General features: G+C 51.0%; 6 protein-coding genes and 1 pseudogene across 6 annotated transcripts; 3 read left to right on the plus strand and 4 right to left on the minus strand.

Moving 5' to 3' along the window:
* Window positions 1-348: 348 nt before the first annotated feature.
* SAPIO_CDS1884 (uncharacterized protein) lies at window positions 349-4,974 on the plus strand (the record flags this gene model as incomplete). The annotated part of the gene is made up of 14 exons (XM_016785052.1): window positions 349-463; window positions 902-1,445; window positions 1,519-1,862; window positions 2,782-2,902; window positions 2,971-3,085; window positions 3,153-3,198; window positions 3,258-3,378; window positions 3,447-3,591; window positions 3,658-3,841; window positions 3,961-4,002; window positions 4,052-4,148; window positions 4,210-4,607; window positions 4,660-4,704; window positions 4,781-4,974. 14 exons carry the CDS (start codon window positions 349-351, stop codon window positions 4,972-4,974), a joined length of 2,511 nt encoding a protein of 836 aa, XP_016645349.1.
* Window positions 4,975-5,291: 317 nt separating this feature from the next.
* On the minus strand, window positions 5,292-7,016 carry SAPIO_CDS1885 (annotated as a pseudogene; the record flags this gene model as incomplete).
* Window positions 7,017-7,906: 890 nt separating this feature from the next.
* SAPIO_CDS1886 (uncharacterized protein) lies at window positions 7,907-10,278 on the minus strand (the record flags this gene model as incomplete). The annotated part of the gene is made up of 10 exons (XM_016785053.1): window positions 7,907-8,053; window positions 8,126-8,173; window positions 8,234-8,451; window positions 8,538-8,729; window positions 8,787-8,844; window positions 8,915-9,423; window positions 9,498-9,636; window positions 9,708-9,841; window positions 9,891-9,928; window positions 10,040-10,278. 10 exons carry the CDS (start codon window positions 10,276-10,278, stop codon window positions 7,907-7,909), a joined length of 1,722 nt encoding a protein of 573 aa, XP_016645350.1.
* Window positions 10,279-11,981: 1,703 nt separating this feature from the next.
* On the plus strand, window positions 11,982-13,344 carry SAPIO_CDS1887 (uncharacterized protein; the record flags this gene model as incomplete). The annotated part of the gene is made up of 2 exons (XM_016785054.1): window positions 11,982-12,340; window positions 12,411-13,344. 2 exons carry the CDS (start codon window positions 11,982-11,984, stop codon window positions 13,342-13,344), a joined length of 1,293 nt encoding a protein of 430 aa, XP_016645351.1.
* Window positions 13,345-16,934: 3,590 nt separating this feature from the next.
* Window positions 16,935-19,449, minus strand: SAPIO_CDS1888 (uncharacterized protein; the record flags this gene model as incomplete). Its single annotated transcript, XM_016785055.1, has 3 exons — window positions 16,935-17,279; window positions 17,452-18,587; window positions 18,795-19,449. 3 exons carry the CDS (start codon window positions 19,447-19,449, stop codon window positions 16,935-16,937), a joined length of 2,136 nt encoding a protein of 711 aa, XP_016645352.1.
* Window positions 19,450-20,405: 956 nt separating this feature from the next.
* Window positions 20,406-22,607, minus strand: SAPIO_CDS1889 (uncharacterized protein; the record flags this gene model as incomplete). The annotated part of the gene is made up of 6 exons (XM_016785056.1): window positions 20,406-20,467; window positions 20,542-20,795; window positions 21,393-21,439; window positions 22,089-22,246; window positions 22,308-22,347; window positions 22,527-22,607. 6 exons carry the CDS (start codon window positions 22,605-22,607, stop codon window positions 20,406-20,408), a joined length of 642 nt encoding a protein of 213 aa, XP_016645353.1.
* Window positions 22,608-22,932: 325 nt separating this feature from the next.
* Window positions 22,933-23,860, plus strand: SAPIO_CDS1890 (Feruloyl esterase B; the record flags this gene model as incomplete). Its single annotated transcript, XM_016785057.1, has 2 exons — window positions 22,933-23,100; window positions 23,162-23,860. 2 exons carry the CDS (start codon window positions 22,933-22,935, stop codon window positions 23,858-23,860), a joined length of 867 nt encoding a protein of 288 aa, XP_016645354.1.
* Window positions 23,861-24,088: the final 228 nt, after the last annotated feature.

Below are 24,088 nucleotides of genomic sequence, written 5' to 3' on the forward strand. Positions count from 1 at the left end.
TAACTCAACGAACAGACACCGACTTGAAACCAGGGGCACTCTGTCATCCCAATTCCTCAGTTCCTCCAGGATTTTTATTTTCCACCTTTCCCAAAACGGCAACACTGATTCCAGAAAACCACGAAAACCCAATCGATCCGACTCAAGGCTTCATCCAATCAGATATTCTCATGTTGATCAAAGCTGCCCCGTGCTGACGTCCTTTTCCCATCCCCATCCAAGTATCCAAGCCCAAGCTCAAAGGCGGAGACGGGCAAATTAAACCTCTCCCCCCATCGCGTCGCATTATCACCCTTCACCGACCAGCATGGTCGTAGGCCGCCGATCAACACCCATCGACGCGCAATAATGACCGGCGGCGATGACGAGAACCGTCCGTCTTTTTCCAAGTTCTGGAAGCGTACAAAGGCGGCCGGGAAGCAGACGCAGTTTGTATTTGTGTCGCCAGAGGGCTCTTCCAAAGGTATAGTCCACCCCCACCAAGGAGGATTTAGGCTCCGCCCACGCTCCCCAACTCCCCGATAGCCCGATTGCAATACAAATCTCTCTTCCTATTCAGTCGTTGCCGCGGGACCCTCGCCCCATCCACCTCCTTAGCCCGTTATGTCGCCTCGCAAATCATGGCGCCTGATCCACTATTCATGCCGAATTATCCTCATCATCCCTTTCTTCACGACCCCGCAGCATGGGCCTAGTATGGGCTAGACATGCAGGTTGCCATTAGAGAGCGCTAGGAACAAAGTGGTGTGCTTGCTTCTTTTCCTCTTCCTTCCTATCCATGAGACGAACGTGACCGCCCCATACGCCTCTACTGGGCTCCCACCTTCCACACTGCTTTCAATCCCCTCCGTCCGCGTCCTTCTTCCTCTTCTCGTCTCGAGCTTACACAGTCTCCGACTAGATGAGGCCCAAACCCCAACAGCCGAAGAGAAAGCTCAAGCCAGGAGAGCCCAGGTGAGGAAAGCGCAAACCGAACATCGCCAACGCAAAGTCAACTACGTCAAGAAGCTCGAGCTCGATGTCAACCGTCTTCGAGATGCCATAGCCGAAGCTGAGGTAGACGTTGCGAAACTACGAAAAGAGAATGCAGAGATGAAGTCCGGCCTGGCGAGCATCGATCCAGAAACTGCCTGGAAGAACAAGCCCTTGCCTTCTTTACCTGGCATAGCTGAGGGCGGTGCACAACAGCTGGATGACCTCGGTGACCTCGCAGACCTCGACCTGAACGCGTTTGACTTCTCTCTACCCCTTGACAGCGCCTCAATATCATCTAGCGATATGCTTGCCTGCCTCGGCATGGACGACACCATGCAGAAACCCTGCTACAGGATCGCTTCATCGCCGAGCAGGTCCTTGCCTACATCCTCCGGAAGTCCCTGGACCTTTCCGAATTCTCCTCCCTTGTCGACTCAAAAGGAAGATCTTGCCATCAACTTCATCCTCGCGTAAGTAGCAATCCGACTCACATACGAAACATTCAGGCTTTCAAGACTGCGACTAACCTTCTTCTTTTTTCAGACTCGAACATGTTTGCTGGGATCACCTCCACCTAACCAACTTCCCCGCCCATAGCGACGACGCCGACGACCAATGTGGCCACACCCTCCTAGCCTCGACATTCTGCTTAGCTAGTGCTCCTTCTTCGGTGTACGATGATCGCGCACAGTTCCAACAAACTCCATCCGAAGCCCCGTCATCGCCGTGGCCCACTGCCGGTCTTACTCTGCAGAATCTGCATAGGCTGGCGGCTTCGCTGCACCTCGACGACAAGGAACTTACCCCGGTTCAAGGGTGGTTCGAGTTGGCGTCGAGGTATACTGAGGATGTTCTCTTAAACAAGTCGGTCATGGAGTCTTTGAAGCGTGAGTTTGTGGGTGTTGTCAAGTGTTTTGGCTTTGGAGCCACGATAGAGCGAGGTGCTTTCGATTCTATTGTTGGCAGAGTTGTTGGAGGATTCTTATCGACAATTTAATATGGGAATCGACCTCGGGAGCATGCAAGACGCTGGATTGGATTCATCTATTACAACACACCCTAACCCCTAGGCTTATGAGAAGGCCATCTACTTTTGTCACATGGAGGACATTATTATGCTCCCTCGGGCATTTTTCTTCGACTCACTTTATTCACCGGCGTTATATCTAAATTTGATCGATATTAGTTCAGTCGAGGAGACAGAATAAATAATTCCATCAATTTTACTGCGGTAATCTGAAGCCTTGGATATTAGTTGTCGCGATATTTTTTACACTGTAGTGAGAGAAGTCCCACAAAGGCTCCTCGATATCTTTGAAGCCTGGAGCATCTCCTCGAGTAGAAAACCAATAGAGTATGCTTTTCCCGCAACCCCGTCAACCATTCAAGGTATCGTATGCGCATATACACAATGAAGATTGTCAGAACTGAAAGACTCCCGCGAGCCTATGATTCGTCTCCACCGAGCTACACGATCACCCAAGCCACTTCCAGCCTTTTGGGTATGTAATTCCCCCCTGCGTCTGGCTTACCGTACCTTGCGATAAGCATAGTAATTCCACATCGCGGATTATGCTGATCGAACCAGCCCGGATTTGGCTGAGGAATAATCACAAATTGAACTCAAAATAACGCTTACGTAAACCCGTCATTAATTCATCAGGCATCAGGAATTCAGGATCGTCAAGATGGTTTTTACGATCTCAACTCAGTCTTAACTTCTCCTGATTCATTATCATCCCGACCAATCCTCGGGTAAAAGCGTGACGATGCATATCGACCTGTCGATGCCAACATGTCGTGGAGTCGATATCCATGACCTGTCGATCGCCGAGCTACAGAGGCACATGATCGACGGCAAGTTCTCAGCTTGGGACCTTACCGAGTGCTACTTGGAGAGGATCCGGCGCCTAAACCCGGTTCTGAAGTAGGTAATCGAGCGAGCAAGTCGGGTTCTATTGGGGATGATAGACCTGGTAGCTCACTCCGGGACAGGGCGGTTATCGAAGTAAACCCCGACGCCCTAACTATCGCCGATGAACGTGACATCGAACGCAAGAAAGGCACGATGAGGGGTCCTCTTCACGGAATACCGTACCTGGTCAAGGACGTAGGATATACCGATAGACAACTCTCCGTGTCTCCAGACTTTCTTGGTAGCTAACTACCTACCTTAGAACATCTGCACAAAGGATAAAATGCAAACCACGGCCGGATCACGAGGTGTGAACCCCTAGCAAGGATTAGGTTTAGAGCCTTTTGAGCCGGCTAATTATCCCTAGCGCTGATCGGGACAGCCGTCGATAGTGATGCGGTTGTCGTAGCCAAGCTTCGAGAGGCCGGTGCCGTTCTCCTTGGCCACGCTAATCTGTCAGAATGGGCCTGCATGCGGACATCGTATTAGTGCGTCCCTCCACACCCACGACTACGATATACCTAAGTGCCTAACGACATTGGTCTTAATCTCTCAGCTCCGAGGGATACTCCGGTCGAGGCGGCCAATGTCGCAACCCACACAACCTTGCAGAGCATCCAGGAGGATCTAGCTCGGGGAGTGCAGTCGCAGTCGCCATCTCCATGTGTGCCTTTGCACTAGGGACGGAAACGGATGGAAGCGTGCGCGTCAAATCTGTTGATATGCCTCTGGTGCATTATTAACTCTTGCTAAGGCCTTGTGTACAGGTTACCTATCCATCCGACCGAAATGGAGTAGTGGGACTAAAGCCGACCCTAGGAGTCACGTCCCGTCGAGGTGTTATCCCAGAATCCCATAACCTCGATGTCGTGGGACCCATTGCGAAAAATGTCGAGGATGCAGCAGTGGTGCTCAGCGTCATTTCTGGGGAATGCGATCAGGAAGCACCAGGTGAGCGACGATTCGCTAAGGAAGGATTTTCTTCTTTTTTTTTCCCCCAACAGGAACCGGCACGATTCTAATAATTACTTGTTTTAGACACTCCATTCGAGTCTTTCGTATCTACGCAGTCGGCGTTAAAGGGAGCGAGATTTGCAATGCCCTGGACAAGGGTATGGGAGTCTGCCTCGCAGAATCCATACCAGTATCAAATTCTCCTAGGAGCCATCGATCGTATCAGGAAGTCCGGGGCAGAGGTCTTCGAGGACGTTGATTTTCCCTCTGCGGAAGACATAATTCCGCCTGTTGGTTGGGACTGGTACGTGGCTTTGTTACTTCGACTATGACTCGCAAATCGCAACTCATCGATCGGTGTGTAGGAACTATCCTCGCGAACCGAGTAAATCGGAGTTTACAGTCGTGAAAACCGACTTTTACAACCAGCTCAAAGCATATCTCGCATCACTGGCGGAGAACCCCTGGAACCTGGAGAGTTTGGAGGACATCATCGAGTTCAACAAGAAAAACGCAGAGGATGAAGGCGGCCTGCCAGGCCTGCACGGCGCGTGGCCGATGGGCCAAGATAACTTTCACCGTTGTGCGGATTCTCGAGGAATAGAGGATGAGGCGTACCACTCGGCTGTCGACTACATAAGGCAGAAGAGCCGCGAGGAAGGCATAGATGCCGTGCTTCGATCCAAGGGGGGTCTTCTCGATGGCATCTTGGTACCTATACAGGCGGACGGCGGAGTGGCCAACCAAGTTGCTGCCAAGGCGGGTTAGTAGATTCTCGTCCCTCATGACCTTCCCGTACTAACAGCCCCGTGTAGGATATCCGGCAATAACAATCCCGGTAGCTGTGAACAAAGATGATGGTGGGTTACGCGCAAACACGGGGTCCGCAGCCTTGCAATGGATAGATCGAAGGCTGACCATAACACCGAGAAACAGATGTTCCGTTTGGCCTGGTAATCATACAGACTGCAGGAAGAGAAGATCTTCTGATAAAATACGGATCCGCCATTGAACATCTCATTCGGGGAAGGCCTCGGGCAAGGTTTCTAAACATCGATGCTGACAACTACATGTATGTCGGCGTACCACCAGATGGTGGTGATGATGCCCGCATGTCCTCCTCGGACTGATGCTTGGGCGGCAGCGATCCTTTGTCGAGGGTGGCCTTCGACGGAAGCTCAAGCCCAGGAGAAACGTCTTGTGGATTAACATTAAAATATACCAGTTAAAATAAATGCACGCCCAACTGCAATTGATTTCCTCTGCCCCGTTAAACGCCTGAAGACTATCTCTTGTCTCTATTATGTTGCTTTTTGTGAGGATGTAGAGGCCCGCTCATATGTATTTCTAAAATATTAAGTGGCATCTCTATATGCTGAGTCTAGTCTAATCCCAATTCGAAACTAACTAATTAAGAGAGAAAAATCAAAAGGAGAGAAAAGGAACATTAGTTGCAAGCTGCAAGAGAACTCTTTTCCGCACACAATGCGTCGTATCCTCCCTCAGAAACAGCCTTGAAGCCGCCATCAAGGTTAAAGACATCAAAGCCCTTCTGCTTCAAGATGCGATATGCCAAATAGCCGCGATATCCGACCTTGCAGTACACGATTACCGGGGACTCCTTCTGAATCTCTCCACTTCTCTCTCTCAAATCGTTCAGGGGGATGTTCTTGGCACCCTTGACGTGTCCCTGGGCGAACTCTCCGGGCGTGCGGACGTCGACAACCTCGTAGCCTTCGATTCCCTCACCCTTCACGGCCAGAGAGGCAGCGTGAACGATCTTGACGTCGCCCCTGAGGACGTTGGAGCCGCAGAATCCGGCCATGTTGACGGGATCCTTGGCCGAGCCGTACGGTGGAGCGTATGCCAACTCGACGTGCTCCAAATCGAAAATAGTCATGCCCGCCCTAATGGCCATAGCAAGAACATCAATCCTCTTGTCCACGCCCTTAGCCCCGACAATCTGCGCTCCGAGGAGGGTTCCGCTGGGTGGCTCAAAAGCTACCTTGAGCGTCATGGGCTCGGCTCCAGGGTAGTAGCTAGCGTGGTCGGGAGGATGAACGGTAACGTATTCGAACGTCTTTCCCATTCTCGTCAGTGCCTCGGTCGAGAAGCCCACTGTCGCGACGGACAGGTCGAAAACTTTGCAGACGGACGTAGCGACATTTCCTCGGTATCGCGTCTCTCGTCCGCAAATGTGATCGGCCGCCATTCGTCCCTGCCTGTTGGCGGGACCTGCGAGGGCTAGGTTCATGTCGGTGCCGGTAATCAAGTTGGGCGTCGCGGCCATGTCTCCGACGGCGTAAATGTCCGGGTCCGAGGTCTGCATATGCTCATTTACGACCATTCCTCCGCGGGTGGTTTCGAGCCCAGCAGCCTGGGGAATGGCGATTCGAGGCCGCACACCTGTCGCGACGATGACCATATCAGCCGGAACCTTTAATTCTTCGCCGCCAATTGTTACAGTCACGTAGCCTTCCTCCGTGGCCGTGGGCGCAACGATTTCGCCGATCTTGGCACTCATCATGAGACTTACGCCGTTGCGCCTGAGCTCCTTGTGCAGGGGTTCCGCCATGTCGGCATCCACGGGGGGCATGACGTGCGGCAACACCTCGAGCAAAGAGACGTTCAGACCCTTGAAGACCAAGTTCTCCGCCGCCTCGAGGCCGATGAATCCACCGCCAATAACCACAGCATTCTGGCATTTTCGCGTCGTTGTCTGCGCGATAAACCCTTCAACCTGCTGGAGCTGGGGAATCGTCTGCAGGGTGAAAACATGTGGGGCGTCGATGCCCTTGATGGGCGGCCGAAAAGCCTCAGCGCCGAGTGCCAGAACGAGCTTATCGTAGGGTACCGTCTCCGGCTCCGGGCTCGCCTGCGATTGAACCTGGACGGTCTTGCTACTCCGGTCAATGCTGACGAGCTCACTGTCGCTGCGCACGTCGACATTGAACCAGCTTTCGACCTTGGCGGCCGTCATGACGTGAAGCTTGGCCTCGGACTCGATGACGCCGCCGAGGGCGTAGGGGATGCCGCAGTTGGCGTAGCTAATGTAGGGGCCCTTTTCGAAGATGGTGATTTTTGCGTCTTCGTCGAGGCGGCGGAGGCGGGCGGCGCAGGACATGCCGCCGGCGACTCCGCCTACTATGACGATGTTGCGAGGTTGGGCCATAATGTGATGATGGTAGTTGCGAAGTAAATTCGTAAAGGACTTAAGAGATCTATTCATGAACGGTCAAATGTGTTGTTGTTGTTGGTCAAAGAATGGGTGAAAAGCGACAGACTACGAATTGTGACCATCTAATATAGATTTACAGCGACAAGGTAAACCGGGAATGTTTATAAATCAGAAAGCATCTTACAAATTGGAGACGGCATTCAAGATATTTAAAGTGGCCTCTTTGCAGGCTCGGGATCATCCGAGCTGGCTTAAATCGTTCGATGCATGATGTTTCTTGGCGAGCGACCAGTAGAACTGAAGCAAAGCCGCCCACAGCGAGTAGTGGTCGGCGAAATGACGTGGGCAACGGTCTTAATCGCCGACCAATTTAGGGTTTTACAAGAACACCGGAGATGCCCGCACCCACCGATCCGTCTCCGAAAAAGGTAAACGTGGTGCCAGTGGGGTGACCGCTCGCAAAGTTTACAGCCCCAGCCCTGTCATTTCAACTCCTGACGACAGGGACTGCGACGACTTGAGATGACCTATGGGCCCACGTTCCGCCTAATGCTGAACTTTTGAGCGAGTGAACGAATATTCCATGGGCGATATTTCCCCCCTTAGGCAGGAGTAGGGTGGGCAGTGACAGAGGTGCCTAGCCTCTGATGAAAAATCCGCTCATTCATTTCCAGACTCTGCCCTCTTGTAAATGCTGGTCCGATACACCGAGAAGCAGAGTACGGAGTATTGTTGGTGCTTGGTCTCAGACGATGCGATTTACAGTATTCGACTCGACGATTCGACTCGCGAAACAATGTGATACAGCAAACTAATAATATACCCATCTTTACACCACGTACAAATTTTCCGCTGACTGGGCGGATACTCGATCGCTCTGAATCTCATTCTGTGGTTTTCTGGCTTCTTCGTCCAAGTATAGTATATAGGTAACTCTCTTCAGTCAGATTCGCCTTGTAGGCATCATCGCCGGAATGAATATCATCCTTTGTGATGTTGACATTTCCTAAAGCCAACGCAGTAATCATGCACTAGTATCGCAGGCTGTTAGCTATCACTAGGCTATGACGGCGCCGCAGAGAAGGAAGTGCAGATTATCTCACCATAAACAGGATTGGCGTGATGGCAACGAATGCCCACACTATACCCATCTGTTGTTATAATGTTTCTGTTAGCAGACAATCTCTCCTCTTCCAGGCTAGGCTACGTACCTTTGCGTCTTCCCTAACTTGTCTGAGAATGTCCGCAGGTAGCTGGGGTAAAGCAGAGAAATCGCGATATGGGGAGTTACGAGACAGGTGGGAGGTGTTGTTGAAGACAGTCGACATAATGGTCATACCGAGGATGCCACCAAACGGCATGGCGATTCCCATGAACGCCACAATAGATGAGATGTGACCTGGACAGAAACCGACCGCGTGAATGGTTCCTAAAGAGTTGTTTCAGAAGGAGCAGTTGAAATTAGAGGAAGGGGAATGAAAAAAGAAAAGACAGAAAAGTGTTTCCCCTACGCACCTGGCATAAATCGCAAGCCGGTCCCAACACCAGCCAGTGCCATCATGCCGTACACAGTCCGCTTATGGTCGATAGAAATTGCATACGCCAAAGCGGCGACTCCTGCGCATTCAATCGTCGAACCTAAGAGGATGGGCCACCAGGTGTTCCGCGGCCATACATTACACATGTACATGGCCAAATACGCGCCGACTTTATTTGCTTAGCCTTCAGATTCTATGATATGTATGTGTTGATGGGGGAACATACCTCCAAGTCCTGGCGTATAGTATAAGAGTTGAACGCCGGCAGAAGACGCGTTGTGGCCCTTGCATCAATCACTTTTAGTTGAGCACATTTCTCCACCGATTGCTGAGATATGGATACCCAACACATACCCTGACCATTGTGAAGTAGAGGTTCACGAAATAAAGTACTGCGTACATGCCTACCCCCGTTGCGAAGTTGATGAAGAAGAGCAGGCTAATATTCCGTTGCCTCAGAAGTTCCCAAGCTAGCATGGGCCGCTGGAGAGGAAACAACTGTGACAGCAGCTTGCCGGTGGCCATCATATACTGCCAGAGGATGAAACCGGCCGTCATCAGCGCGCCGATGATGAGAGGGACAAGAACAGCCGCGTTGTCCCAGTCGTAGGTAGCTCCTGCCCAGGTAAAGGCCAAAATCATAAGCCCGACGCCGGAGATGGATAGGATTTCACCGCCGACATCGATCGTTTTCAGACGACGCGCAAGTGGCGACTGTCCGCCCGTGCCATGCTCATCCAGGCCCGGAATGGGCTGCGGCCCAAGGAGGACGGATCGGATCAGAAAGACGATAATGAATGTTACAGCACACGCGGGGAGGTTTATTCCGAAGCACCATCTCCAGTTTGCGCGGGTGAGAACGCCTAGAAGAGAGAGACAAAAAAGTTAGCCGCACTCACGCAAGTATGATAAAAGTTGATGCATTGATACCACTCACCTCCGAGGACCGGTCCGGCCCCAGACGAAACACCCGCAACTAAAGAAAATATCGAATTGTTCTTGGCATTCTCCTTCAGAGACACCTTGTCGGCGAGGATGACCCGAATGATCACGCCGATGCCAGCAGCCCCCACGCCCTGCAGAGCGCGGCCGAGCAGAAGAACGGGAAAAGCATTTGTCGGCGCCCGGTGCAGAGCGCACTCCCCACCATGACGATGAAAACAGCTGCTTGGAGGGACCAGTGTCTCCCGAATATGTCGGCGAAGTGGCCCCAGGCGGGGATGAAAGCCGCCGATGTTAAGTTGAAGGCGGTGACGATCCAGTTAAGCTGTGTGATTTCGCCTGTTCCTTGGTTAGGACGAACGTCTGTGGAAGAGCTCATATCGCTTACTGAACTCGACCGCGATCCATGGGAGAGGGCTTGCGATACTGTAGGCGAGGTCGGGCTTTCGTTAGCTGCCGTCTTAGAATTCTCACCGCAGCATTATACCCAACGTTTGGTCTCTTGAGGAAAGCACGGCAGGAGACGACCCAACTTACATCGTCATATCAAAAGCCTGCACCGTAAACGGCAACACGAGGCCCAGGATTATTTTTGCTCGGTAAACTCTTGCCGCCTTCTTCTCCTGGGCACAAACCTCGCATGTCTGAGCAGTTTGGACAGCCTCTCCAGCCCCATTTTTCGTCTCAGCACCAGCGCCCGCAATGAGTTTTGCTGGCGAAGCCCCTCCAGGCAAATGAGGGCATGTTGTGGTCCTTTGTTTTCCCTTGAAGAGCATTATAGCAAATATACTGCATTTTTCTAACTCTACTGATCAGAAGTAGTCATCGAGGTGGTCTAATGAGCGAAGGAAAATCATTGTTCTAGATTATATGGACGTTAAATTAAAAACAGCAGATGGGGAAAAAAAGGCTGCCTAACGAGAACCGTATTCTCAGGATTCGATATCTATATACGAGCAATGCGAATGCGAGAGGCCTCTTTTCTTGTGCTGAAGCCCGACCACAATCCAACAGTCTCCGCAACGACATCAGCGCGTGCCAAACCGATGACGAAATGTATGAGCCCAGTGCCAAGATCCGAGATATGCAAGTTTAGCACCAGTCCGGGTATACTAGCTTAGATACACGAATTGGTGCGTCATACTGAGGATGTATTAGATCGAGACATGAACGTAGTCGGCGTCGTCGCCGCTCTCTTTATCCTCGCCGCTATTACCATATGCTGCTGCTTTAGCCGGTCCGGACGACGTCGTCGCGATGGTTACATTCCCGACGCCGATTCCGAGATTGGTGGCCAGTGCGGTGGTCCGCCACAACCGACGGGAAGACAAGGAGGCTTCTTCGGGTTGAAAAAGATGGGTGGGAAGAAGGATCGCAATGGGAAGGGGAACGCCAAGGGTGTTGTATATGGTGGGAGACAAGGGAGGTCGACTGTGGGGGACATGATTGGTAGAATCATATCGATGCCGGGGGGAGATCATAACCTCAATTTTTTTTCCTCTGAAGTTTCCAAGCGGTAGTCCATCTCCGCGTTCATGTCCTTCATTCTTTAATCCACTCGCTCTACTGCTCGTTACAATAGACATGGCAGAGGAGAGGGGATGACTGTGGGACAGGCACTCGGAATCGCTGCTGATGATAAAGAGATCATGGTGTGAGGATGACGGCCGCTGGAACTGGCTCTAAAGTCTCGGGTCTGCTGTGCTCCTGTTCGGTATGTGTCCAGCCCCTCACCTTCTGCAATGCATCAGATGAAGTTGGCCTCCCGCAGGTTACCCCGCACCGAATCTGTCAAAATGATAACAAAAGATCCCTCAAATGAATAGGGGAGACTATCGAAACGCCAATGGCTATGCCCATGGCAGTAATTCGCAATGCAGGCGAGGAGACTACATAGTAGATGCTGTCGCGGCGATAGTTTTTTGCTGCCGCTCAGAATCATAAGAAAACTTGTTAACGTATCTGGTATGTTCCCCCCCCCCCCCCCCCCCCCCTCCCCTTCCGGTGGAGTAAGGCGTCCTAGATTCCCACAGAATAAACATCCCAACCGTCCAGATTACAGTTGATTCAGTTCCCTCTTACATGATTGTCTAGAGGCATGACTACACGCAGCTTGTTGCTACGTGGTTCCAGACAGGAAGCTCTCGCTCGACCTATCATATGCATGGTGTGATGGAATGGGTTCTTTTTTATTGACTCGTGGTGCAGGAAGGTGCCCGAGTTTGGAAAAGGAGCTCCATCCGCTCGGCCTCCCGCAGTTTTCTATGCCACGGACAACACACCACCCCTCTCCGAAATAGTCAGTACTGCCAAGGCATTGACTCTCCAAGGTTATACAGCTAGGAGGAAAGTGCAAGGATGTAAATAAAAATCAAGGTCTCCAGGTTAATTTCATATCCGGCATTTCTCTTCATCCATGGCATTCCTTTCTCCCCTCCTCCATCACCACAGAATAACTATATGTCCACATTCTGAAACCATGAGCACCAACGACGACACCCAGGTCTTGCTCCAGATGGTGACTCTATCTAAGAGACTATCTGCCAAGGCAGGAGAAAATGTCACCAACGAACTTCGTTCGCTTAGACAACGGGATCAAGAGAACTGCGCTTTCATCAATCGTCTCACCAAAGACAAGAGTACTCTTCTGCAACAATCTGAAGCTGCGGTGGACGAAAATGAAAAGCTCAAAAAGGAAGTTGAGAGCTTGAATGTCAGAGTTACCCAAGCTGAAAATGATCTGGATAAGCATAGACGAAGTCTCAGAGAGGCGACGGCCAAGGTGGAGGAATTGGACCAGTACAGGGTGGAGCTAAAAGACGAGACGGAGGACAACATGTACGTTTCTACGGACCAAGAAGCATTGACGCTAGAAAAGGCTCACTGACATTGATGATGCCCTTTCAAGCTTGGAGAGGTGGATACAAATATGGAATCTCGTCAACCAGCTAGCCACAGACTACTTCTCCGAGAATCTGGATCCCGATACCCTCCGATCACACTCTGACTGGGAACCACCCACGAGTCATAATTTCCCCAAGAAGTTTCCTGCTCCGCCTACCAACTTGGAGAAGGCCAAACAGATGCGTATTGTTGGGGTCGACTCAATCATTGCATCCGCATTAACCCGCCATATTTTCCGCCCCATCGGCCGAGACGATGATTTTGTGGCGGCCTTATCTGAACTGGCTGTCTCAAACCCAAACATGGAATCGTTCTGCCGATCATCCCACTTTGCAGTCATGGAGAAATTGCCACGTTATAGAGACTCCGTCATTGATAAAGCCGTAAAAGCTGCTGTCCGGGATGTTATCAAAGGTGTCAGCCCTATACTCTCCGACGCAACTATACGTCAATTTCGAATTGATCTTGAGGACACGTGCCGCTTTGCCGAACGGGAGTGGCAAGTGTTCCAACGATACAAAAAACGATACGAGGTCGATATGGAGGGTGATAAAGAATTTTATTTTCCCGTCCCACTTTGGCAGCCCTCAGAAGGGAACGATAGCCGCGAAGTCAACAGATCGGAGACGAAGTCGGCCCAAGATCAGGCAGGAAATGGTCAAAAAGGGAAGCAATTGCCGTTGACTGAGAGAAGACCAGATTTAGGTGCTATTGTGACTTCTGTATGGCCTTTGCTGAGGGTAGTGGAAGCGAATGGCGCCAACCCACTGTTTTCTGGATGGGCTTTATTCTGGGACCAGGCAAAAGTGGCGCAGGAGCAGGTGAAGAAAGCTAACCGAGAGGCTGCCAGGAGCGTAAATAAGCAGGATGAGACGAAAAGGAGCCCGAGGCCTCTATTCCATGCGGCGTTTAGCGCGGGCTCTCCGAAGAGTACTTAAAGAAACGTGACAATAGGGTAGACGACGAATTCGCAATCGAAATTCTGGGGGTAAGGGAGGGTGTACACGGATATTACACCCACTCTACGATGCAGATACCCTTTAGGGTCAACAGGCTTTGGCCATGATTCGAGATATCCACGTAAGAACTGAGTGGGTACAATGGTGTGAAACTACGAAGCGGATGATTGGTAGGCCCGCTCTGCTGTCGCAATAGCCTTGCCTTGCCTCTGCCATTCAGATCTTTCTCATTCTAGTGAATCAAATAATAATTCATAAAACACTCCCTTGCCTCTTTCAGAGACCAATCGACGAGGATCCGCTCCTTTGACTCCTCTATCTTCCTTTTTACAAACGGCTCCATAGCAGATCTCTCTTCCTGACTAGGGAGATGAATCCTCATCTCCCAATAATCCTGCTCTGGAACATCTGCTCCACGATCGCCAAAGAACCTCTCGTCCAAATACTTCCAGTAGACCGCGTCAAACGCCCAGCTCTTCCTCGCAGACAGGACGGGCTTTGCCTGAGGAGCGTGACTTTTGCGGCAACTGGCTGGATAGGCACCAACATGCGGATCCAGGAAATCGGGGATTGCTTCCTCGATGCCTGCTTGACCCCTCTCTTGTCCCCTCTGGCTCGGACAGGCGGGCTCTGCAGAGATGATCGTGTCCGGGACCGAACTGCGATATCTGAGAACCCGCTGTTTTAAACCTGACGTATCTCGATTGTAAGATCCACCTCTACGAGAATTTCCTTGTCGGGTATTAGGACATAGGACTTTGAAGCCAAGCTCCTACCCTATTACTAAATAGAACAAAGGTATCCTCAAAACTGGGAAGGGGAACCTGCTGCCCCAGCTCCAATCCAATAGCAACATAGCTGTTCGAGCAAATGAATGGGAGGGAATGCCTTGGGTTGAAACTGAGCCAATAAAGATTCCTCTTTTTAGGGGGTAACAGTGGTTTATTCCAAGTTTTTCCATTCTATCTACAAGATCCTCCGCGACTATGTCCACATCAGCCCCTATATCTAATAGTACATGGCCTCCTAGCTCTGTCAGGGAGGCGACAGGGTGTTCAATGATCACTGGGTGATATATGCCTGGGAAAGCTCCTGATTGTCTCAGAACAACGATAATGGAATTGAATTCATTGAGACCTGAGTGTGACATCACATTCAGAAGGCTCTAGAACACGAGATATAAGTGACATTAACCGAGGACTCTATACTTTAAAACTATAAAACCAAACACCACAAGAGAATGGTCCAGCCAAACTCTTTAAATCCACCAACATAGCTATAAGTGCTTATATTAGGCCAGAAATGCCTTTGCCCATATAAATATCTTCCCTCTCTACTCTATATTATCGCTGAATCTGTAGGGTAACTCTGTATTCTCTGCTAGATAATTTGATATAGTAATGACTTCAGGGGGTTACTAGTGAACTATTTCTTCTGCAATTGCTTCTAGTATATCTATCGATATATACATACCCTTACTTCAAAGTGTGAGCATATCTAATAGAAGAAGAAGGATTGGACTTATTAGGGACCAGAACCAGAACCATATGAAATTGCCTGTACATTACCTGTTCCACTACCTTGGTATAAGTAGCGAGGAGGAGAGGTGATGTGCCTCCTAGCTTGGTCTAGCGATCACTAACCTACATCAGCTTGGATATGGATTTCCTCTCCTGGTCTGTAGGTGTGCCCTTGGCGCTCAGATAGATATCTATTGCTAGAGTAGCAATCCTCTTACCAGAAACCCTATCGATTAGCCCCAATCGACGACGATGGCGAACATTTTCCTTGAGAGCGTCCAGCACCTGTGTTAACTCTGCATAACTAATAAGTCTTGCGAGAAACGGTGTCTCCGGGCGTGCAATGATACTCTTCAATATGGCAACCGCGTCTGTGATGCTGCTGTCTACCTCAACGTCTCCCTCCAGTGAAGAGGGGATATTGTCCCACTTCTTCATCAGAAGGGTGCCGAGATGCCGAAATGAGAAAAAAATAAGCCCACGATTTGCGGAGAGCCACCATTACAACTTACGTTCACACAAGATGTCTTGGCATTTGAACCTGTATTGATTCCCGCTCGAGTGCAATGGTCATAAGATAGCGTCGTATCTAGGCAACCGTCATAGATAGTTCTTGGTTCGTCGTTATATAAGTGCAGGACGAACCTAGCGGCGGATATTCGATTGAATGACCCTCTAATGTCATATCTAGCTCGACACGAAAACCTCTCGTGCGAATATCCGCCGATCAGGTGTTGAGAATGGCGAGGCGATGTGTTGTGATTGGGGGATCGCGATCTAACATTCCAGTATCACAGTCTAGTGCTTGTGCCAAGGCTTGAACTTTGCTTTGACCCGTCGGATTCCATTTTGCTTGCATGCAGCTAAGCTTCGATGAGCCTCTCATAAACGTATAAACGTGCATTCATTCCCAACGCATGGCGGTGAACATGAACCGGTGCGTGCTTTCAGAGCGGTTCTTCGCTGAAATTTGCGAGCTTGCAAAGGCTGAAAATTCTCGTCGAGTCATGCCGTGTATGTTCGGCTCCAGGCTTTGTGTGCTAGTGTGTGGAGGGGGCAGGACGCAGGGAAAGGTGACCACGGTCTTCAGTTCCAGATCGCCTTGTTCGCAGGCTCCACGACGTGGTGTTGAACGGCCTTTGCCCATTCCGTCGACATCGACTCCTTTTTCCAGACGCGCGCTCGCATGAGTCGTTTCCAGCTCTTTCTCAGAGCCGAGTTGAGGGCCGTGTGCCGCGAACTATGAAGTATACTAACGTCGGCACCATTGTCGACCATCAAGATACAAGAAGTTTCGCTCATCATTTCAAAAGCTGAGGTAAGGAGGTGCTCCCCAGTCGAATCCTGCATGTTGATGTCGAGGCCCCGTCTTGGTAAGTAGCAACTGGGAGATCTGCACACTTTCATTGCATCTCAAAGCCTCGATCAGGGGCGTGGATTCTTCTGGATGGCCGCCGACCGCGAGGGGGTCTGCGCCTTTGGTGAGGAGCATCTCAACAATGGCAATATTTCCCGTTCGGCACGCAATTTGAAGGGCTGTCCCACTCAATTTCCCAAACCCAGAAGCCGCATCAACATCTGCGCCGTTGTCGACTAAAACATTTGCGTCCTCTTTATGTCCCCAGCTCACGGCTAACCGGAGTGGAGTGCGATAAGGGAGGCTGCAGACATGGTAAACTATGTCTAAATCAGGCAGCCGATTGCGGACCTCCATCGACTCGAACGACACCAGGAAGGCTTCAGAAAGTTTGGCAAGCCTGTCAAACACCTGCCTGTTTACCTTTGAGTAGTTGCGGTACTCGACATTCCGTCTGTCAATATCAGCGCCCCTCCTGAGCAACGTTTCTACGATCTTGGTATGACCCTCCGCCGACGCTGCACGAAGTGATGTAATGTAAAAAATATACCGTCCCATTCGCATCGATGCCTTCACGGAGAAGCTCTTCCATCAAATCGATGTGACCGCCATAACTGGCGGCCGGCAGGCAAGATCCCCGGAAAGAGGATCGAGCACCTGCATCCCCTGCACCATTTTCGCGCAGGTCCCGATCACGTCTCGATGGCCCTGGCCAAATGCGAGATGGAGGCTATGCCGGAAGAACCCATGGGCGCGTTAATATCGCCAGCTCCCTCTGTACTCAACATTTCCTCGACAACTGGCTGTAGGCCGGGGTGGCTAACTGCGGCTAAATCGTTCCAGCGATTAAACCCCATCAGGGCCGTTCCGAGGCGCGGAAAGCCTGCCCACAATTTTCCCTCCTTTTCGGGTGCAGAGAAGGCGAGCTTCGGCCCGCCACGCCTTTGCCGTGTGGGCTTCCTGTGCACGATAGTGAACCCCCCAATTAAGGCCGGCGTAGAAGCGGAATGGATCTGACGATCTGCTGGGCCTCGACCCTAAGTGTGGTGTCCCCGGGTTTAGCAGCAACAAATAGCGAATACATATACTAGACATCGTGCTATGGCATTCAGGGAGACTCAAGCGCCCTTGCCAGCGGCCTTTCCGTTCCGAGTGAAGAAGGAGTTCTCGTGCCGTTTGGTGAATGAAGAACACCCTAGAATCATGTACCCGGATAAAAAGACCAGTGGCATTCTCGATTATTCTCTTGAAATCCTCGGAAGGCCACATGTCTTCTTCCAGCTCATCGATGGAACGCCAAAGCTTTTTCCCAGCCAATGTCAACGCAATGTTTGCTTCCTGGAGAGTCAGAGGTTCCACTGCCGCCAGGACGATTCGAAGCAGGGTATCGGTAAGTTTTTCGTCCTGGTTCCTCCTCAATATTTCTTCGTAAGCTTCGGATATCTCGGTGGGAATACTCTCCAAAAGTAACAGGATACTGGACGACTTTCCATAGGCGCTCATTCTCTTCTTAATAATTCCGAAGATTAGATGAAGCCAGAGATAGGTACGATTCTTCATTTCCTTGAGCTGCTTCGACAGGCGCTGTCTGTCGCGGTGATGGAGCCTGCTGGCAAGGTTCTCAACCTGTCGATCAATGACAAGGTCGATGTCTCGACTGATGTCGGCTATCTTTTCGTCTTCCCGGATACGCGACGCGGCGGTTGCTGGAAACTCTTCAAATGTGGAAATTATGTCGTCGTATGGGCGGCTAGTTATCAAGAGATTTAAATTCGCTCTGGGCGAGGACTGCTCCTCCCGGTACAAGTGCTGGAACTTGTCAAGTAGCTGGTGTCTAGCGGTGCCATGGCACTCATCGAGGGCATCGATAATGAAGACAATCTTCCCCGACTCTGGTGATCGAATACATTCGACCAATATCTTCCACAGAACAGAGAAATTTTGGCACAGCATATTGCCATGTTGCTCATAAGCATGTACGGCATGCCGAATCAAATTAGCACCAGGGGTCTGGGTAAAGATTTGGTGAAGAATCGCGCACAGACATTGGCTGGCCTTGATTCTTCTTTCGTCGTCCTTCCTGAAAAAGAAATGGCAGATTGTTCTCGCTGTAGTGGTACATCCGAGGCGGTCATCTACCAACACTCGCGACAGAACAGTCTTGCCACAGCCTGGGCCCAGAGAGATCCAGAGTATTCCGGAAGACCCAGAGTCCCTCCACTGCTTGAACTTGGGGTCGTCAAAAATCCACATACATGTCCCCCTCGTTCTCTCGACGTTGAAATCTTTGGAGGCCTCGTAATCAGATGAGAGAAGCTCAAGGATTTCTTGGCGCTGTGTGCTGGCTGAAGATGGAACACCTCATATTAGCATACCCGCTCGCTCAGAGCTTCTGTTTCTGATTATAGGACATAGAGGAGCCCATCTACGATAGAACTGACCGGATTCTTCTCCTAGTACATCAATCTGATTAACATCTATAGTCCTAGTTCTCCGCCGGAAATTCTAACTAGCCACATTTCCCTTCCTAGAAGATTCTCAAGAGTCCTTACGGAAGCTCAAACTTTGGATAGGGCCGCTGAATACATTCCTCCCAGAGTTGAATGTATGGCAGCCTCCCTGCGCATTGATCTGCTGAGCAGTGGCGTTATCTGAGACATCCATATGGGCGTGCATCTGCCCAAACGCATCGAACTCCGAGTCGTCCAGTGATGGAGGCACCGTCGAAAGTTCATCGATAGCCGTCTTAATAGCCTCAAGATCTCCTGTTGTTGCTAGCTGAAACACCTGGTTCAGGGCCAGCTTCTCTAGGCCCCCTAGGATAGACTTCATGAGATCTTCAACACGGTGAGCCTTCACGCTCCGCAGCGCGGTGCGATACCACCCACGAACCGAAACCGACCAACTTGTCGCACCCCGATCTTCTTTGAATTTTCTCTCAAGGGTTCTAAATATCCTCTCCATCTCCTTGGCATCTTTGTTGCATGCGTTGAGGATATCCTGGACCGACTTGCGTTGTTCCTCGGACAATCGGGAGTTTCGTAAGGTTGTCTCAACATCGTCGAGCAATTTTTGGGCTAGGGGCAGAGCCTCTTTGACTTTCTTGAATGCTTGCGGAAGATCCGTGATCTTGCTTATCGTGCCGTATGATGCACTAACAGCCCCGATGATTGCAATTATCGACCCAACAAGACCGAGAGCCTCCATTTCGTAGAACTTAGGCGTCGTTCGTGAGGTATCGACAGATAAAGACGATCAGAGCCAGGAGGGGCACTCTTATTGCGAGGGCAGCGTCTTCAGGAACAACTAAGCAAAAGTGATGAAGGGAGGGAATCTCCGGGCGGGTGCTGCATCAGAAAGAGGAGGGCCTTGATTTCATCGCCTTAACTGTGGTTCGCCTCCAGGCAGGGGTCTTCCCGCCTTAGATATGTAGACGCAACGCAAGCATAGCCAACACCCCTCCTCGCTTCATCCAAAAGACCGTGCGTGACCGGTTTCAATGTGTTTAGAGTTGGCTTATTGGACGCCACTCATGCACGTTTGAGTTGTCTTTTCGCGCCACGAAGCCTGGTGTCCAGATGTTGTTTCCAACCCACGAATGAGGGAAAATCTCTTGTGTGGCGGAGTACGAGTCTTCTTTTCATCCTTTTCCGAGATATTCTCCGCTGTTCTACATTGCGAAGCCCAGTGTTATCGACCGGAATAACGCGATTGCGCCCTGGGCACGCTCGCGTCGCCTGCTCGCTCTTGAACCTGGCTTTCCATCTAACTCTTCCTAGCACCACATGGCGCTGAATCTAGAAACTACAAGTTCCAACCTGCCTCTCAAGCTAGGATACTGTAGAAACCTCCGCTGGCTTTCAGAGTGTTGCCTTGCTGAGATTTCCCCGCTCGTCAGGCTGCTTTGGGCTGCAATCGAGGCGGATCATGAAATGTAACCTGGCGCTGGGTGAATAAAGGGGGGTTGGGTTAAAAAAGAGTTTGACGCATCGATGAATCTTGACTTTAGCTTAAAACATGACACTATCTGGCCTATTGATCAGGAGTAAGTTGTTTCAATGGCATGGCTCGACTAGGTATTCTTGAGACTCGATATGGCCAATCTTCAAATATCTAGACGACCAGTTCCTTCTCAATGTGCTCTGTTTCTTCTCCTCGACATTCTAGTGGTCCTTGATATGAGCCACGTACGGATCTTCGCCCTCGAAACGGTCCGCAATTTCCTCTAAGGTAGGACCCTTAGTCTCTACAAACTGGAACCAGATGCGAAGACACTCGAGGACCAAAGTGGTGATGTACCCAAAGTAGAATACCACTGGAGGTCAGAGAGTCTCACCGGGTTCGCGTCCTGTTTAACAACGGCGGCCAAAGAAACCATGGCTAAATTCACGGCGAGACGCTTAGCTCGGATGTTGTATGGAAGAATCTCCGCGCAGTAGGCGACTGTCAAATCGGGCCATGCACCGCCGGCAACCCCGTAGAACAAGAACATCTTGCCAATGACGGGACCACCAACGCCCTTGCTCTGGGCCTCTTCGTACACGGTGGAACACCTGAGTAAATAGTCAGTACAATGGGTATTTAGTTAGAGGGGTACGATGGAGCAAAGCTGGCATCCCCAGTCCAGGCGTTGAAGCTGAGAGGCATACCTGTGCCTCTAACTGTCGTATAATATCGCTTAAAGCTTGAGATCATAATGTGGGGATTTGTCTGTAACCTATCGTGAAGGACCAGCTCCGCGCATGCGACCAGACAAGCAGAAACACCTTCTCAAACTTAACTTAGCACTTACATTAGCAAGCAGAACACTTTACTCGGTGGGGTTCAAGTGAGCCCATGCCCGTGGGTAGATAGAAGAGGGGACAATCAAGACGATCAACCGGACAGGGGCCTTGGCTCTTTGAATCTAGGCTATTGATGGGAGGTGAAGGGATTACGAAGTAAAGTCCGAGATACGTCAAGTTATGTGTGTGGAATATACGGCAGCAGACCGGCTTCCTCGTCTCCAGTTCTCAACGTAAATTATTTAAGACGGCGAAGGCGTTTTTCTGTCGAGACATTGCCTCACAGAGTTCACCCCAATGCTGCATTCCTCATCATTTATTCAGCTTAATCGTCACAAGTCACCAGAAGGGTCACTCTTCTCACACCTGCCGTACTGGCATGTTCCCTCGACACCGCATCGGCCGTAGCTCGACTATTGGAAGAACAAGACGGGGATTGAAGTATTATAGTTCTTCTATAGACAACCCCAGTACGCAGGAGCATGCTGGCCGGGAAGAGAAGTACCCTCAGTAAGATGCTGTCTTTGCCAACAAGAAAGAGTTCAGCTACCCTCTCAACTTCACGGAGAGTGATTGGCCGACCGCCTCTCCGAACCGTAAGGCAATCTATGTGCCGCCACACCTTGGTTTTACTGGGAATCTTTCCCGCTCTGTGCCTATTACAAGGATTGGCCAAGGAGTCGCTATTTCAGGCTATCATTGACCATATACAAGGCCATGGGGCGTTATAGGAGCAAATGGTACGCTTGGGACGTTGCCAGCGAGGCCCTCAATGATTACGGAACCTATTATGGTGGAGTTTTCCTCTACGACATACTCGGCGAAGACTGGATCAAGCTGGCCTCCATGCTGCCCAGCAGGTTGGTCCCCACGCCAAATTGTACTACAACGATGCGGCCATTGAAAAGCCCGGTCCCAAGGCTGCCGGTGTCATTCGAATTATTTGCATGCTTCTGCAAGAAGGCATCTGCATTGATGGCATTGGCCGTCAGTCTCACATTGATACTGGCAAGGCTGTCCCATGCCCTAATCGATGAATCCATTTCTGCGATTGGTGCTTACGGGAAGCTTGGCATGGAAGTTGCCCTGACCGAGCTTGACCTGGGTATCGTCCCTCATCTCACGGAGAAGGCTCTCGCTCAACAGAAACGCGACCACCATACCCTCAAAATCTCCACGCCTACATTGCGAATCAGTCCAAAGATCTATCGGCAAGGATCCTGCTTATTAAGAGTATCCTTGCCAAAATCAGAACTACAATATATGACATTGTCCACGCACCGCCACCGGAAGGTGTCAGAATGTACGAGCCGACGTTAACCTATTTTGGAACCATAATCGGTTTCCGTAGCATCACCGTAATTACCCTATTTGGTTGGAAAACACCGTGGGTATTTCGGGCGGTTCTGGCGCGTTCTCGGTTCTGTTCCCTCATTGATCAACCATCATCGACACAATTAATTCTCCTACAGTCAGATCACCATTTTAGTCGCTTCTAACCGCGTTTTCCAGTGACAAGGCCGGAGGGGCCGCAATTTCACCGAAACAGCAGAAAAAGAGGATCCAGCAGTTGTCCCACATTGCGGAGCAATCAAATTCGATGGCGCAGTTAACCCCGCCCGGAAGCGGCTGGCGACAGCGATGCTAATGGGGAATTGGGTTGACGAGATTGAATTCCTCGGTGAGTCGGGTTACAGTCTCCCAGGCATGCCTTTGTAATATATGTAACTCCTCCACACATCTGTATCCCCCCAGAGCGATATCTCGGGGCCTCATCTCCGACCCTCAAAGATATCTAGCTGCTGCCGTGCGCTCGTCCCGCTACGGCGCCTTGTACTACCTGATGCACGCATGATTACTCACCTTCAAACACTTTCACCATCTTAGTTCGCTCCCCGCCCTCATTATGTTGACTGCACTTACAGCGTCGGTGGTTACGCTACTTTGTACGGCTAATGGCGCTGCCTCCAGAGACCTGACCTTTATATCCGACTGGGGCGAAAACCCAAGCGGTCTTGAAATGCGTGCCTACTTTCCAGATCCTCTCCCCGAGAGTCCAGATGTTATTCTCGCGGTAAGTGCTACTCCTCGTAACGGCGTGGCGTTGCCTGGACGTTAACGCAAAGACATAATAGCTCCACGCCTGTAGCCTCTCAGGGATCCAGTACGAGGAAGAGAATAACTACACCGTCTACGCTGACGAGACGGGCTTCATCGCCCTTTTCCCCAGCACCTTGAACCAGGGCAACTGCTGGGACGTTGCCAATCCCGATTCGCTGACGTGCGGGAGCGGTGGCAGCGGCAGCGCCGGCCTCATCAACATGATCCAGTGGTCCATATCCGAATACAACGCCGACCCAGCTAGAATTTTCTTCACCGGTTCCTCGTCCGGCTGCATGATGACCAACGTCATGTGTGGAAAATATCCGGACGTTTTCGCCGCCGCTTCCCGTTACTCTGGATTCCCTGCTGGCTGCCTTGCGGGGGCAGCCGGCTCGAGCCCGGGAACGGCCGACCCAGCCTGCGCGTTGGGCGAGGCCAGGTCGAGCGAGGAGTGGGCTCAGGCGGTGTGGGGCATGTATCCCGGCTACAACGGGACGTACCCACGGACAATGATCTGGCATGGCACAGCGGATGAAATGGTTCTGTATCCAAATCTGGCCGAGACCTTGAAGCAGTGGTCGACCGTCTTTGACGTGCCGTTCACGAAGAATGTCACGGATGACCCATATCCGGGGTACACCAAGATGCTTTACGGCGATGGCACGCAGCTTCTCGGGTATTCAGCAGAAGGTGTTGGGCATATGTCCCTGCAGATGTGGAATCGATCTTGAATGGTTTGGCCTCTAAAACGTAGTCATGTATGATAACCTCGCCCTAGCTGGGATAATGGTTAGAAACGGAGCCCACGATAGATACATGTGGATGTACGCCAGTACGCCGTTTTACGACATCCCCATGTTAATAGATCCCTTTAATTAGGAGAGAAACTAGCGAGTGACCCGGCATGATGAGTTACGATTCCGACAATGCGCTCGAGAAAGGCTCTACTGAGATGCGGT

This window comes from Scedosporium apiospermum (genome assembly GCF_000732125.1).
Source record: "Scedosporium apiospermum strain IHEM 14462 chromosome Unknown SEQ_SAPIO_0077, whole genome shotgun sequence".
Taxonomy (NCBI): Eukaryota; Fungi; Ascomycota; class Sordariomycetes; order Microascales; family Microascaceae; genus Scedosporium; species Scedosporium apiospermum.